This window comes from Suillus discolor (assembly GCF_016758755.1).
Source record: "Suillus discolor strain FC423 chromosome Unknown F5147scaffold_1, whole genome shotgun sequence".
NCBI classification, from domain to species: Eukaryota; Fungi; Basidiomycota; class Agaricomycetes; order Boletales; family Suillaceae; genus Suillus; species Suillus discolor.
This window is the reverse complement of record NW_024541248.1, coordinates 1,002,294-1,017,418: the sequence shown is the minus strand read 5'-3', so window position 1 is coordinate 1,017,418 and position 15,125 is coordinate 1,002,294. Positions and strand designations below refer to the sequence as shown.

The window sequence follows — 15,125 nt, the reverse complement described above, 5'->3', positions numbered from 1 at the left end:
TAGTCACTACCACTTAAGCGGGACCAATTTAGGATGGCCTCCTTTTATTACCCACAGTTCTCAGGTTCACTCACTGATAATCGATACCAGTGTTAACCGTCATCTATTAGCGTCATGACCCCTCCAACACCAAGACTGTTTCTTATTCGACATGGTGCGCACAGTACTATTCATATTTTGCACTAAGTAGAAGAGTTGACTCGGATTTTCTTTAAAGGTGAAACAGAATGGTCCTTGAATGGGTGAGGTCCTTGGGCTTATAAGGGTGTAGTCATGGCTTATATTTTTTTGGCGATAGACGGCACGTAAGTACTCGAGACGTTCTCGTTTCGATGTGTCAACACGACCTCGCTAGACTGGAACAAGCGACATTCCTCTGACAGTCCGTGGAGAGGAACAAATCAAGTCCAAAGCACACATCTTGGTCGGCGAAGGCAGTCAGTATCATATTGTTTACATTGGTTGCCCAATTCATACTGTTCCTGCTTTTGCAGGACCTATCGATCCACAGAATCTCTGTGTTGCCCTTATATCTCCTCGTCAGCGAGCGCACAGAACATTCCACTTGTTATTCGAACATTTGTCCAAGGTCCCGGACCATATCATTGATGAGTCCGTTAGAGAATGGGACTATGGGAAATACGAAGGCTTGTTCAAACATGAAATTCTTGCTATAGACCCCAAATGGGATATTTGGAGAGACGGGTAAGTTGTCACCAGGTCTCACTCAATGTTTCCCGATCGACTTGACCAATCTAGCTGTCCCGGAGGCGAGAGTGCTCAGGAGATGCGCGATCGCGTTGATTCTGTGATCACTAAGGTCGGTGCTTTAGTTGCATACTCTGCAAATCTCATTTCTGTCAGGTTCGTGAGTACCACAGACAATATTTCGAAGAGGGCAAGGGAACACGCGACGTGCTAATCATTGCTCATGGCCACTTCAATCGTGTCCTCATTTCCCGATGGATAAACTTCGAACTCGCTTTAGGTATGATACAACCGACTGTTGTTTGTAATATCTTGTGTTCAAGTTTGATCATCAGGAACTCGTTTCAACGTTGAACCTGGAGGAGTAAGTGCATTTTTTAGTTGTGCTATTAATAAGGGGAACTAAAGACGTTGGTAAGGTCTCTGTCCTGAGCTATAATCATAGCTCCCTCGATGAACCTGCTTTGAATGCTTTGAATCTGTATGCTGACCTCAAGTAGTTTGTTGTATGCGCTAGATGTAGACCTTTAGACCTTGTCACAGGCTTCGAAATATGTGAATTTGTGTTCCCTAGCCCACGGATAAAAATGATTCGGTGCCGGCCGGCGCCAAGTTGGGCGCGTCCCGTGATCGGCAATGTTAGATTTTCTGGTTTGTATTTTATTTCTTTCCCTCATCAATTGACCGTTCGAATTCCGGTCTCAACACGTTTTCTTTCAACCCCGCCATCATCTTTAGTGATTATGGCTGACACAGAGAACATTCCCCGAACTACCGACCTCGAAACTGCGGTTAACTTTGCTGCCGAGGATGGCGTGTCTCCTGAACCTCATGATGAACATGAGGCGTTTGTCGTGGTAGAAGACCCAGTCACACAGGGCGAAATTGGCTCGTCTGCCGATGGCGCAGTAGATGATGATGTGATCAATCAAATAGTCATGCAGGAAGCCACGCAGCCCGGTGACACGCCTAAGGATGCTGCACCTGCCACAAAGCCGGAGGTGACTAAGAAGCTCACTGCTCCAAAGGCCGTCTTGAAAATAGGAAAGGAGAAACCAGTCATATCCGCTAAAGCTGTTCCGACAAGATCTGCACCGCCTACGCCAACCGTGAAGAAGGTGTGTTTGCCTCACCTCAGTCTGACTCAATTCATCTTAGCCATGTGAGCAAAGGTATTGAATTCTGGCACGTTTGGATCTGGCGCTACTAGTACGAAACCAAGCCCTGCGAGCAAGGTCCTTACTTCAACTCCTCTCACTACTGCGAAAACCACCCCTTCTGCTCCTTCATCTTTGAGGAAATCTATCAGCACTCCCCCTGCCAATTCGCCAGTAAAAACAGCGTCCACCATGGCGTCTTCTAGAAGCCCTCCCGTTCCCCCATCTCGCCGATCATCCGTGCTCCCTCCAAGGGCGCCATCTGCTACGGGCAACCCTCCGCCATCAAAGTCGAGGGGTTCTTTATTGGCATCCTTAACATCTTCCAAACCTCCAGCTGAAGCCAGCGCACCTTCGCGCTCTTCTGTTATTTCTCCTTCTGGTTCCACTGCGTCATTGAGGTCCAATGCCGCTGCTTCTGCTGTCTCTCGTCCTCGTGCTTCAATATCAGATGTTGTGAGGAGAACGCCTTCAACGTCATCCTCGAAGGGAAACTCTTCGATAGTGGCCCCTACGCGACAGGCTACTTCAATCTCATCCATTCGAGAAGTTAATGATGGAAAATCTGTAGAAGAGATGCAACAGAAAGTGAGGTGTTTGTATTTGGCTTTAGCTTATTGCTGACAGTTCCTCTTAGCTCAAAGAGGCGATGGATGCGCTCTCAGTAAAAACGCAGGCGGTTGCCGACCTTTCAGTAGCTCTAGATACGGCTCGTGCAGATGCTGGAGCAAGTCAATCTTCACTTCTGCAGCTGCAGCAAGAGAGGGCTGCTGCTGTATCGGACCTGCAAGAACTCAACGCTACTTTGCAACGAGATCGCGCTGAACATTCACGGGTCCTTATTCTACTCGAGTCCATGAAGCGGGAGGTAGGTGATTTATTTTCAGGCATCCAGATTGTCTCAGACACGTTCTTTCAGCTTGATGCGGCAAAGTGGGCGTCATCTAACCACACTAATAATGTTTATGACCTCCAGAGTCAAGTAGTTTCTCTCACAGCTGAACTGGTTGCAGCTCGCGAGAACTTTGAGACTCTGCGCGCCTCAAGCGAGCGATCTTCTTCCGAAGCAGCAGCAGCAGCTCAAAGCGAGCGCGAGGCTGTTCTTAGGGCAAGGACCGACTACGAAACTATTAGCGCAGAACTGGAAGCGTTGAGAGCTTCTCACGCTTCTACAATTCAAGATTTCCACGTCAGGCTGAGTGAAACCGACGAGCGAGCCGCTGATGCAGACGCTCTCGAAGCCCAGGTCAGGCAACTCAGGGCGGAGCGCGAGGAAAACGCGAACAAGCTCTCAGAGCTGGAGGTCGAGATTTTGGAGTTGAAGGAGAGTCAAGAGCAAGCAGAGGACGACCATGCGAAGGTACTTGACCGCCTCAAAGGGGTGGAGGAGGAACTAGCCCATGCCGTCGCAGCCACTCAGAGTGCTCTTGCTGCATCTAAAGTCAGAGAGGAACAACACGCTGAACAGATGACTGAGGTCAAGGAAGCTCACAGTGGCGAGCTGCAAACCGCCACCGATGAGCTCTCCAATATTGTTGCCGACCTTGCAGCATTGCGGGAAGAGCTCGCTGCTGCTCATGCAGCCCATGAGCAGACAAAGATCGAAGCTCAGAATACTGCCGAGGAGCATGAGCGTCAGATCGAGGAGACCGAAAGTGAATTTTTCTCCAAGCATCTTGAGCTTTCGGAGGAGATCAAGAGAATCACTATCGAGCTGGAGGCGAGTTTATGTTTAACATCTGTAATATCATTTCTCATGGGTGACATAGAGTCAAGAAGCACGCTACAATGCTAAAGTTGATGCTCTTAAGGCGGAGCACGATTTGCTCCTGCAGGAGGCATTTGAACGTGCTAAGGCATGTATCATCTTGTCACCGTGTCACAACTTACACTAATTCTGCCGCTGCATCAGAATGAAGCTGCAGATGTACATAGCGAAGACCTTCAATCGCTCCGTGCTGAATCACAAGCGACAATTGAACAGCTCCGTAGTGCCCACCAGTCGACGGTGGATGGACTGAAAGCAGACCATGAAGACGTTCTCACATCGCAGGTCGGCGATCTGGAGAAGAAATTAAGTAACCAGAGCCTCGAGCTACGTGCTACGCAAGATGATCTTGCCAAAGCCAAGACAGCGCTAGAGTCTTCGCGGTCTGACGCGGAAAGCCTCAAGGCGCAGCTTGAAGATGCCCGGGCGGCATTCGTCGCCGCTTCCACCTCTGCTGACCAGGCGTCCGAGATCGATCGCCTGACGAAAGAGCTTGCCAACTTCCGTGATGAGAATGTCATGCTTAACGACGTTCTTACCGTCACAAAGGAATCCCTTTCGGAAATGTCTGCCAATCATACAAAGGAGCTCGAGGAAGCGGCTCGTGGACGTGTCGAAGACGTGATGAGCCTCCGTGCTGCTCATGAAGAGGAGATCGGCAGGCTTGCAGCGCAGAAATCAGAGCTGTCTCTTAGACTATCCGACCTGGAGGGGGAGATCGCCACGCTTCAAGCACAGGTTGCGGCTGCGGCTGCAGCTGCACCGAAAAACAGCGGGGCAATGTCCCCATCGTCGACTATGGTCACCAGGGAGGAACTGCAGAGAATGCACGAGGCGCACAACATGAAAATGCACGACGTGGTGGCTGATCATGAGCGCATCGTCAGGGATCTCAGGAATGAGGTTGACGGGCTCCAGAACAAGCTGGACGAGGTCCACCAGGACATCGCACGCAAATCGATGGAGATCCAGTATCTTGAGCAAGAGCAAGAAGAGAGCCAAGACTCTATCACTCGGTATGTCAAGGTCTTTGGACTTCAAAGTGTATTTGGGGTAGTGATCGCGCTGGCCGTGATTTTCGACTTTATCTGATTGTTCTGACTTTTCTCGGTGATGGCCGCTTTACTTTACTATAATTTATCATACCTTTCTTTACTTGTCCTGCGGATGGTTATCTTTGGATTATCTTTGGATCTCATTTATTGACTTGTACTCATACCATGGCGTGTTTCCCCCGCAGATTAAAGGCAGATATCGAACAACTAAGCGGCACATCCAATGCATGAAGGCTCGATCACCAACCCTCCGCCGTCAGGATTCACTAGCCTCATGGATTCCGCGCAGCTTCCATCCCCCCTCCTCGTGGTTGGACTATGTCTGCGGGTGGTATCCTGCTCTGTCGGGGTTATTGTTGACTTGCCCTTCCTTTCCTTACCCCTCTCTATTCGTAATATAACAAACTCCCCGCACATTTTTACCTATCATTCTTATCACTGTCAGATGTCTCAGTCTAGCATCAACTTCCTTTTCACTGCATACCCCCTATGGTTAATGACTGCACATATCTGGATGTCTTTCTCTAATGCGACTGTACCATTGTAGATCCTGCATCGTTTGAATGGAACTCTTTAATTATGCCGACTTCTTACTGCTGTTCTGTACCAATAGACTCATCCTTGGGTACGAGCAACGTACTTGTGTGACTCGGCTTTATAAAAATCTTGGACGAACGTACGATTAGTAGAGCGCTCCGACTGCGCCCGCTTATACAGAATTTTGACCCCCAAAGTGACACCCGTGTCAGGTCATGTGAGATAATATGTCACTCTAAAATTAGCTATTTTGGGGCTATTTTGTGAAATCAATGGACGTCGCCTCTACATTGAGAATGGTCCCATTTGGAAGGTACCGGTTAACGTCCAACCTTTTATTCGCATCAACTTCAACGTTATCTTTCTTTACCTCTCTCACCTTCTCTTTTCTACCCGGTCACTTCCTGCGGCGACTAGCACACGATGGCAATTCAAAGGGAACCCGGCCAGAAAGGCATCAACTGGTCTAACATTGCTGTCGGTCAGCGCGTCTACGTGTTTTTGCTTCATGAAACATGCTAAACAATGTGAATTCCCGTAGGTGCTATCATGAACATGGTATGTTTCAAAATTCGCCGTGATTATCAGCTAATGTACGCGTCGTGATGCGTCTTTCATGTCATAGTTTGTGCGTTCACTCTCATTTCCGTTGGGTGACTTTTACTGACCTATCTTCGCCCTTGCAGGAGGCAAGTCGAGGGAGTGTTTATCGTGTTAAGTAAATTTGACAGTCCTATCTTTAGGTCACGACCCTTGGTCAACCCTTGGAAGTCCTTAAGACCCAAATGGCCGCCAACCGGTCACAAACTATGCTCCAGGCCACCAAGGCGGTATGGGCCCGTGGTGGTATCGCCGGAATGTATCAAGGTCTGATTCCGTGGGTCAGTGATTACCTCGTGAACGTCTAGGTATTCAATTCATACTGATTTCATGAATAGGCTTGGATTGAAGCCTCCACTAAGGGTGGTGTGCTTCTTTTCACGGCTTCTGAAATCGAGACCGCTGGTGTTGGTATGGGTGTCAGCCCTGCTACCGCTGGTCTCTTGGGTGGTATGGCCGGTGGTGTTGCTCAGGCTTATGCAACTATGGGTAGGTCTTCACACAGAAGCTTTCTTCATGCGTGATGCATACTTTTATCTATTGAGACTAGTTCATAATACTGTGTTGCCTTCAATTAACCATCTTTCGGGACTGACTTGCATGCGATGATCGCGAATATTATGCTAATGTCTCCTACAGGATTCACGACGTGTATGAAGACTGTTGAAATCACACGACACAAGGAGGCCGCTGTTGGTGTTGAACGGTCAACTTTCCAGGTGTTCATGGACATCTACCGCCGTGAAGGTATCAAGGGCATCAACAAGGGCGTCAATGCTGTTGCTGTGCGACAATGCACCAACTGGGGCTCTCGGTCTGTAATATTCACACAATGTGATGGTACTCTCAGCTGATGCTCGGTGGGCAGCATGGGTTTTGCTCGTCTTGCTGAAACTTCGATCCGCAATATACGCGGCAAGGGCGAAAAAGACAGCCTTGGTGCCATGGACAAGATCTTGGCTTCCTCTATTGGTGGTGCACTGGCTACATGGAATCAGCCTATAGAGGTCGTCCGGGTTGAGGTTAGTGTAACACCATGATTGACTTGACTATGATTTCAGCCAACATCTTCACGTGACAGATGCAATCGATGGCCAAGGCCACTGCAAATGCTAACCGCCCAGCAAAACTAACTATTCTCAACACCCTCGGCTTCATTTACAAGGAGAACGGTATCAAGGGTCTCTATCGTGGTGTCACACCCCGGATAGGTCTCGGTATCTGGCAAACAATTTGCATGGTGTCGTTTGCGGATTATGTGAAAGCCTGGTATGTGTTCGTATATTGCTTGCGAGGGGAAAGAAGCTAACAGAGCTTACAGGGTTAAAAAGAGTTAGTCAGGGATCGCAATAGCGGTGTCTTGCATTTTAATCCTCCTAGACAGATAATACATAGTATACTTTACTATAGATACATACCACTTTTGTTGCTTGCTATACACTTTCCTGGACATTCTGGGTGACTCGTATCGAGAAGTTAGGATGCATTCGCACGTGCCCTCATCATCATTTAACACGGTAATCGGTTTATGGCTACTTCATTTATACAGCATTAGCCGGTCCGCGCCGGTTGCATTGCTCAACACTCATTGCTAGCTGGCCAAATATCTGCAACCACTATGAGCGCAGACAAAGCCCCCATGCATCCACTGCTGGCGCGGTACCTCACGCAGCTGTCGACAAACCCACTGCGCACCAAGGCATTGACGTCCAGTAAGCTTTCGTTCAATCTAGCAAAAACGTATGACGCCCAACGTGTCGGATGCGTGTTCGGCAGGCACATTTTGTTTCCTCCAGGAAGTTATTGGATCGAACGCAGCCGGTCTCCCGCCACCTCAAATCCCAAAAGATGCGGCCCCCTTGACGAAAGCTCTCTCGCGCGCACGTATTGACTCCAAGGCCATCAAGATGGCTTTGTACGGGTTCTTCGTGTCTGCTCCTGTGGGACATTTCCTCGTCGGCACGCTGCAGAAGGCTTTTGCTGGGAAGACAGGGCTCAAGGCTAGGCTGGGGCAGCTTCTTGCGAGCAATTTGCTGATTTCGCCAATAAACGCGGTTGGTGCGCAGTCTTTACTCGTTTCATTTGTTTTGGCGCTGAGGCTCATATCCAGTGTTCTTGGCCTCTATGGCTGTCATTAATGGTGCCAAATCCATCGACGAGGTCATCCGCACCGTAAAGGGTGGCTTCTTCTCCGTGCTCCGAGTAAGCAGGAGTTTTTATCCCTTCAGGCAGTGATCTTACATCCAGTAGGTATCATGGGTGGTTTCCCCGTTGTCCATGACCATTGCACAACAGTTCATTCCTGTCGAAGTATGACCTCCCATCATGTCCATGATTACTTAAAAACTAATGGCCAAACAGCTGTGGGTGCCTTTCTTCAATACGATGCAGTTTATGGTCGGCGTAAGTTCTCCTTGGCTCATCCGGTCATTTGATACAGGCTGACCACATCACTCTGCAGACCTTCATGAATATCAAAATGAAGAAAATGAGACTCGCCGCAGCAAGGAAGGAAGTTGAGGAACGGGAGCGAGAGAAAGCGAGAGCGGCCAGGGTAGAAAGAGACTGATTACCTTATCTTGTATACACATCGTGCGTGTAAGTGAATGTCATACTTACACTGTTTTGTTATATCCGTAATATATTCCCTATGCATACATTATAGTCGCGAGAGATCCGATACAACGATTGATGACAAGTCGTCCGTAACCGCCCTCTGCTCGTAACGGTGCCTTACTTGCCATAACCCACCCTCCGTGTCGGGTTCGCCTACCTCAGTCTCCAGCCGCCAGCCTGACAGTGCGTACGTTCCTGGTCGGGTAGCGCACAACTGGGCGAGGACAGATGTTGTCTGCAACGGCGCCAGAAGCCCCCTGAAGGTTGTCCGGCCACAATATGGTGCAGGGAAATGATGTCTACAGACACTGTCAGTTGACAGTATATGGGGCAAAAAATCACTCACGACGATTGTTGACGATGGTCAAGTCTAAGGACAAAGCGCGACGGATGGGACAAGGAATGGTTACGAATCGTGAACTCCACAGGAACCATGCAAACACTAATCAACAGCTGCTCAACAACCGTTACTAGATATGAAGGAGTGCTCACCCTTGGCTGAAATCATGCTCTCTCACCAAACCATCCTTCACAATCACAACAACCGGGTTCATCTCAGCGTTCCACTCGCTATCCCGGATAGCTTGCAGCATTTCAGTTTTCTCCCGTTGCGTCTCAGCATACATGCTTCGCTTGACTTTGGCGCTCTCCACACCCTCGAGTACTTCTCGAAGTACAGCATGACTCGCACCTAGAGCAATCTCGGAAACAAGTATATGTCCAAAACGCTGCTCAGAAGGGATCTTCCAGAAGATGACGAAATCTACAGAGAGGGGGTTGTACAATGGGAAGATACTGGGGTAAGATGACGTAGGTATTTGGGGGTGTGATTGAGCGAGCGTGCGAGAGACGGCTATTCGCCGTGCGTCCATGATGAAGTGGGCGACGAATGGCTCGTAGGCAAATGTCTGTGGACGGCCGATGAATGATGACTTGTGATGAGAGGGAGATCTGTACCTGGGAGACATGTCCGCAGAGAAGCTCCAACGGCGGGGGATCGTCAGGCGCGATAACTTGACCATGCAGCACGTTGGTCATTTTCCTCGAGACGAATGCTGAGACTGCATTCACACTTGTACAATCGCCGGCGGAGGTGGCGCTAAACAATATACGCGTTGATTGAGATGGACGCAAAGGCTCACTAGAATGCGATTAGTGACAGGAACAGGAAACATTTGTGTGCACTTACGGCCAGAGTTCAACGAGGGGAGAACATGTCCAGTTAGCACTGATCGTTGTCACTTGATCGATCTCCACATTACTCGAAGATAAGATATTGGTCAGGTCCAGGCTTAATGAGAACGAATGATTTGGCGAGTGACTTGGGTGCGAGGCGGTAGAGATCTGGAGGCATTGGACGACCTCATAACTTCTCGTGACACGTGTGCAATGAAACGGGCTGCCTTCTGCCTATATCAAACATCTCAACATAACAAAAGCAGGATGAGGGATGTTATAGCGACTCACCTCGCGGTAAATGAATAGAAGCGACAAGTTCTGTTTCTGCTTGCGACCTGCATGTAAAACAACCGTGACTTCGGTGCTCCCAGCTGCCACGAGCTTCTCTGCGAGGGGTATACTGTATGGTCTCGGTGGAACAACCTTATTATCGGACCGCCACGTTTTCCATGCTATGCCCGTAGCCGAGCCTAGCTCAACATAAACACTTGCGAACGTAATAAACCAGCAATCAAACATACCTTCCCCGCTATCCAGAGGCTGGATCCAGAGTTGATCTTCAGGACCAGGTACAACCCACACCTCCCCAATATCCCTCGAACCAGCATTCGAAATCCACAGTTTCATCCGCTTACACTCTCCTTCAGCAAGCACAAGCGGTCCATCGTCCACAAATGCCACTGCAAGCTCTTGGCTGGCCTCTTCTACGTTGAGCTTCAAGAATTCGTCAGGGGCGTATGTGATTGTCTGTCTCTGCTGAGGTGTATCCTGTAGCCTGCGACCGCGGCGTGCTAGCGATTCTACCGTTGGAAGGAGACCCAAGAAGTCATAGGCGACACCTGTGATAACCAGTGATGCTGGTTTGGAAGCCTTAATGGCGATGGATATCTGAATGGGATTACGGTCAGCCTAAGCAGGAAAACCCGACTGTTACCACTAACTGTGCGCGATTCGTTGGCATAGAGAATAGTATCCTTGGTAGTCTCGATTGCGATGTTATCTCTAATCCAGGCAGCATCTCCAGAAGACGATTCGACGATCATCGTTGGATTGGCCAAGGTGACTTCCGTTTCGAGGGGATTGTGCAGGGTGATATCAACCCAGAATGCCTCTGTGCAAAAGCTCAGTTGATAGAAGTCGGAAAGCATAGCGACAGAGAAAATTACCTTCCACAGCAGCATTTCCACTTCGTTCAAGCTTCTCCTTGCCTCGGTGCTTCCAGAAGGACGACCAAATCTCTTCCCGAGTCTCCCACTCGGACTGTTCACCTTCGACAGAATCTCGAGCTAAGCGAACGCAGGTCTGCGAGGGCACAACGAAACGAAGTGGTAGCTTGACATCTGCAAGGCGTGCTTGCTCCCCGGATACTGACTTCAAGTGCTGGCAAATGGTGTCAGAGAGTTATAAAGGTGACGGAAGGATGTACATTACCGAAATTGCAACCTGGAAGTCCTCAAGGAACACTTGGTCCGAGTTACTAGGATCCTTCGCAATGTCCACAGTATGACTGGAGAGTTGAGCAAGTGGAGAGGATGACGCTGAAGACCACCGCAAGAGGCCCAAAAAGTGTCGTACAGCGCCTGATACGTCCCCAGTGGTATACAGCAATCTTCCTAAGAGATACACCATATCAAGGAAATACGAAGATAGCGGCAAAAAGACACTCACCAAGTGGATGTTCAATGCCAGACATGACAGCGTCGAATCCTTCAAAGTCTGATGGTTGTTTGTTTTCGGACATCCAGAATGATGGAGACAAGAGTTTGTCCGGTCGGGAGATGGATAATTCATGGGCTCTCCGAAGGAAATACATAGTTAGCGGTTTCTGGAAACGCGTTTGGGAATCGGTAAAATTACTATTCGGAATCGAGACAACGTACAATACCACATTTCTCTAGGCGATTTGCAGCGAAGAAATACCACAGCGCTGCTCGCCGTCTTGCATTCTTCCGAACGCTGAGGAGTGCGGCATGAGCTAATAAGAGGGCTGCTGGTGGTTCTTCTGCCTTAAATCCTGACAGTCAATTGGTGCACTTGTCGAGGGCAAGAAATGGTAACAAACGCACGTTGCCTGCAGCCCAGACAAGCCATCGCTCGCCCTCAAGGGTATCACTTAGAAAGTCACCAATGGTCAGTGTCGATTCCCATCGCACAGCGTATAGCAAGGCGCGTAATTGTACATGTGAATGAAGCTCAGCGCTTTGGGGGTGGATGGTAGTCAGAGCATGAGAGACGTGGAGCTGCACGGCTGGCGAGGGAGCAATGAGCAAAGGGAGGATATCCTAAGAGCAACCTTGTTAGATAGCAGGAGTATATTATAAGATATGACACTTACGGAGCCTCCTTTCCCTTCCTTCCGCAATGATTCCCAAACGGCAACTGCTAGTTTGAAGTCACCAAGGATTGTTGCAAACTCAGCTAAGCGTCGTTGCTGGGATGGTGGAGGGATGGTGGAACCGGATACTGAGGACTGAGGTGCGGCGTATGTGCTGGAACGTCCGGGCAGAGAAGGTGTAATAGCGTGCATTGGGGTTGTAGACGAAGTTCCGAAAAGCCGACGTGTTGATGAAAACAAACGTGACGGTAGTCTTCGGCTCGAGGAATACTGGTGAAGGTACTCAGTAAGTATGCGGAGGCGATTTGTTGATACTCACCGCCTCGTTCCATTCTATCACGCACTTCTCCATCCATGGGACCAAGTTCATGGTGACAAATTCTCGCGCAAATCTGGCTGTTTGTTGGATGTCTTGTTCAGACATTCTGAGAGTATTCAATGGGACCGTCTGTGTGGTCTTTAGGTCAGGGCGCACGGTATCAGCAGAACCGTTGGAAATAGTAGGTGGAGGTAATCGGGGAACGAGTGCTGGGATAGATACGGGGGGTGGCGGAGGGGATGGAAGCTCAAGAGAGAGAAGGTAAGTGTGTAGACCATATTGTTTCCTAACGGCATTGAAGAGTGCACCTGCTCTGAAAAGGTATGTTATGAAGAGCAAGAACAGTAATGAGCAGTGATTACACACTCTTCGTCAGAAAGCGGAGAGTTCTTGGGATGAATTATAAGGGTGTAAATGAGATGTGTGACGTCTACCCATGATGGAAAGTCTAATGTTCGGGAATGCAAGGCTGTGATCGCTTGCAACGGGTTTGGGGCTGTAGTAGAGACTGCTAATATTACTGCAGCAAGACTGTGAGGTGCAATAGAAAGGTGAAGTAGAAATACTGACTTGACATTGGATGATTCCATCCCTCATCTCTAGCTGGGATGTGATCTCCTTCGGCACAACGCCTCAATTCATCCCACCAAGGTGTTCTTGCAACATCCTGATCGTTCATCTTTTCGAAATCATCTACCCATTTGGCGCAGCGTTTACCGATACGGTCACCGATCCAGTCAATAGTTCGGGTGGCGCGTTGTTCCTCATCCTCGCGACAAGCGGCCTCGATTTCTGTCAAGTCAGAAAAACGAAGTGCAAATGATGCATGGGGCACAGTGGTCAAAGCAGTGGTGCGGGTTGTGACTTTTTGAAGGGATTGAATAATAATATTGGTCGAAAATAATCAAACAGACCTTGTGGTAATGGCGAAAAGGACTGCAATATATGATGCAGGGAAGGTAGAGCAGAAGACTTAAGGAGCTCTTCAAGGTCTTGAGAAGGAAGGATGCATATGTGCGGGGTTAGCGATGAAGGCAGCACCCTAGCCATGAAAGTTGCTCGTGCACGTTGCTCTTCAAGATGCGTAGCTAGCTACGTCGAGTCCCTCCTCAAAATACAAAGTACCATAGTTCCCACATTCGGTGTCACGGTTAATGTACATAGGGTATATCATAACAAAATTAAAAGAAACCCCCACCACCAAATCCTCCGTCAAATCCTCCGCCACCAAATCCACCTCCGCCAAACCCTCCGTCAAGCATATCCCCAAGTAAAAGTCCACCTGCCAATCCACCCAATAAAGGTAATGCCATTCCCCCTCCAAACCCTCCACGCCGATTTCTAGACGCTCCTCCATACCGACCTTCATTGTATCCATATGGGTCTCCTGCAGGTGGGCCATATCGACTCTGACCATAAGAGCCGCCCGAGTAATCTGGGTAACCATAACCACCGTACGGCGGATAACCACCATGTTGCTGCATGTACGCAGCACGTTCCTCCAAATTTCGTCTCCGTGCCTCATGACGCAGTTCTTCCTCACGCGCACGTTCTTCAGCTTTTTGCTTCTTGTGTGCCTCGCGCTCTTCCTTCGTACCAATAGCCTTATCTTTCAGCTTCCCGAACATCCCACGCTTTCGCTCCTCATTGCGCTCGTCGATTGATGGCGAGACTGCACTCCCGGAAGACTTGGCGTTGGTGTGAAGTGGGCCGGCCGCCTCTCCCCCGCTGAATGAATGACGTCGCTTTTCGTACGGAGGGGGATCTTCCAAAGATTCTCCTTTGAGCTTCTCTACTTTTGCTTTGATATCTGGATTCTCAGAAAGGAACTGCTCGTCTTCATAGGGGTGCACCCATATTGCTCGTGGTGGCTTTGCCGTTGTATCAACCTATAGAAGGGTCAGAAGACTCAGAACTCAATCTGATAAGAGAAATCAGTGGTGCTTACCCAGAATGGGTGCTTCTGTTGAGAATCATATTCCTGGATCCAACCATCTGGCAAGGGTAGCTGAGACTGAGACATGCGAGATACGATGGGGGTTATGGTCAATTGTGAGTTGAGTAAGTAAGCTGTCCAAGCGCGACTCCAATGGGCACTGTCACTCTTATACCCATCCATCACGTGCCTTTAGGGGTGCACTACTACCCCGACGGCTTGTCACAGACACAGCTCTGGCATAGCTACAACCACAAAGGAAACTTCGATACCAATTAATCGCTCGACTGCCAACGTGGATGCATGCTACATTCCTGATGCAAGCTGTGTATGGATCTACACACAACTTCATACCTGTAGTAAACAAATGAGGACCTTGTAGTTGCTATAGGCAACTATTATATGTAATCCGACGGTTGCATGATGGAAGTGAGACCGAACAGCTCAATCTTAAAAATAACCTCGAAAGCGAGTGGCGCTCCGAGTCAGCACCCTTTTCCGCAGCACAAGCTGTGTCAGGACCGCCATGTCCAGTGGACTCAGCTACACGTAAAGGCTGTGAGTAGGTACCGCAGTACTATTCTGAAAAAAAACTACGTACATCCTCTTCAAATCTAGAATTTTGCCAGTACCACACCGTCTTGGTTTCGTGCATGTCTCAGTCACCGCGGCAGGCGATGTACATGTCTTGACAGTATACGTTTCCCTTACTTCCATACCAGCTTCACGCCGGAAATCTATCGCATCATCATCAGACTCGTGGCCGGAGACAACTCATAACTCAATACACTCACTCTCGGCAGACTCAGGTATCAGCAATCGGGGAGGCGTTAGCTCAGATGACGCTCAGCATCATTGCGACGGATACAAGAACAGTTGAGACACGCATTGTGACTCTGAAGGAGCAAAAACTTG

General features: G+C 49.2%; 6 protein-coding genes across 6 annotated transcripts; 4 read left to right on the top strand and 2 right to left on the bottom strand.

Annotated features, from left to right (window-relative positions):
* Positions 1–6: 6 nt before the first annotated feature.
* On the top strand, positions 7–1,306 carry F5147DRAFT_663099 (histidine phosphatase superfamily). The gene is made up of 9 exons (XM_041434851.1): positions 7–154; positions 218–242; positions 299–305; positions 356–437; positions 495–705; positions 760–820; positions 865–988; positions 1,044–1,072; positions 1,128–1,306. The coding sequence occupies exons 1-9, from the start codon at positions 115–117 to the stop codon at positions 1,206–1,208; spliced, it is 660 nt and encodes a 219-aa protein (XP_041300113.1). The 5' UTR covers positions 7–114; the 3' UTR covers positions 1,209–1,306.
* A 76-nt stretch (positions 1,307–1,382) lies between these two features.
* F5147DRAFT_663096 (uncharacterized protein) lies at positions 1,383–5,306 on the top strand. Its single transcript, XM_041434850.1, has 7 exons — positions 1,383–1,826; positions 1,881–2,453; positions 2,503–2,733; positions 2,785–3,585; positions 3,635–3,721; positions 3,778–4,649; positions 4,874–5,306. The coding sequence occupies exons 1-7, from the start codon at positions 1,452–1,454 to the stop codon at positions 4,917–4,919; spliced, it is 2,985 nt and encodes a 994-aa protein (XP_041300112.1). The 5' UTR covers positions 1,383–1,451; the 3' UTR covers positions 4,920–5,306.
* A 237-nt stretch (positions 5,307–5,543) lies between these two features.
* Positions 5,544–7,293, top strand: F5147DRAFT_600978 (mitochondrial carrier). The gene is made up of 8 exons (XM_041432224.1): positions 5,544–5,706; positions 5,767–5,783; positions 5,969–6,106; positions 6,164–6,314; positions 6,465–6,639; positions 6,694–6,847; positions 6,907–7,094; positions 7,147–7,293. The coding sequence occupies exons 1-8, from the start codon at positions 5,649–5,651 to the stop codon at positions 7,160–7,162; spliced, it is 897 nt and encodes a 298-aa protein (XP_041300111.1). The 5' UTR covers positions 5,544–5,648; the 3' UTR covers positions 7,163–7,293.
* Positions 7,294–7,313: 20 nt separating this feature from the next.
* Positions 7,314–8,489, top strand: F5147DRAFT_663093 (uncharacterized protein). The gene is made up of 6 exons (XM_041434849.1): positions 7,314–7,537; positions 7,602–7,883; positions 7,936–8,027; positions 8,076–8,135; positions 8,187–8,228; positions 8,287–8,489. Exons 1-6 carry the CDS (start codon positions 7,444–7,446, stop codon positions 8,392–8,394), a joined length of 678 nt encoding a protein of 225 aa, XP_041300110.1. The 5' UTR covers positions 7,314–7,443; the 3' UTR covers positions 8,395–8,489.
* On the bottom strand, positions 8,485–13,379 carry F5147DRAFT_624301 (ER-golgi trafficking TRAPP I complex 85 kDa subunit-domain-containing protein; the record flags this gene model as incomplete). The annotated part of the gene is made up of 18 exons (XM_041432651.1): positions 13,189–13,379; positions 12,845–13,138; positions 12,641–12,794; positions 12,275–12,587; positions 11,956–12,225; positions 11,687–11,902; positions 11,501–11,626; positions 11,289–11,445; positions 11,052–11,233; positions 10,787–11,000; positions 10,562–10,731; positions 10,142–10,508; positions 9,909–10,090; positions 9,631–9,851; positions 9,399–9,582; positions 8,934–9,349; positions 8,788–8,883; positions 8,485–8,749 (listed from the first exon to the last, which is right to left on the bottom strand). The coding sequence occupies exons 1-18, from the start codon at positions 13,322–13,324 to the stop codon at positions 8,485–8,487; spliced, it is 3,963 nt and encodes a 1,320-aa protein (XP_041300109.1). The 5' UTR covers positions 13,325–13,379.
* Positions 13,380–13,455: 76 nt separating this feature from the next.
* Positions 13,456–14,297, bottom strand: F5147DRAFT_766627 (uncharacterized protein; the record flags this gene model as incomplete). Its single annotated transcript, XM_041440790.1, has 2 exons — positions 13,456–14,163; positions 14,223–14,297. The coding sequence occupies 2 exons, from the start codon at positions 14,295–14,297 to the stop codon at positions 13,456–13,458; spliced, it is 783 nt and encodes a 260-aa protein (XP_041300108.1).
* Between the last annotated feature and the right edge of the window lie 828 nt (positions 14,298–15,125).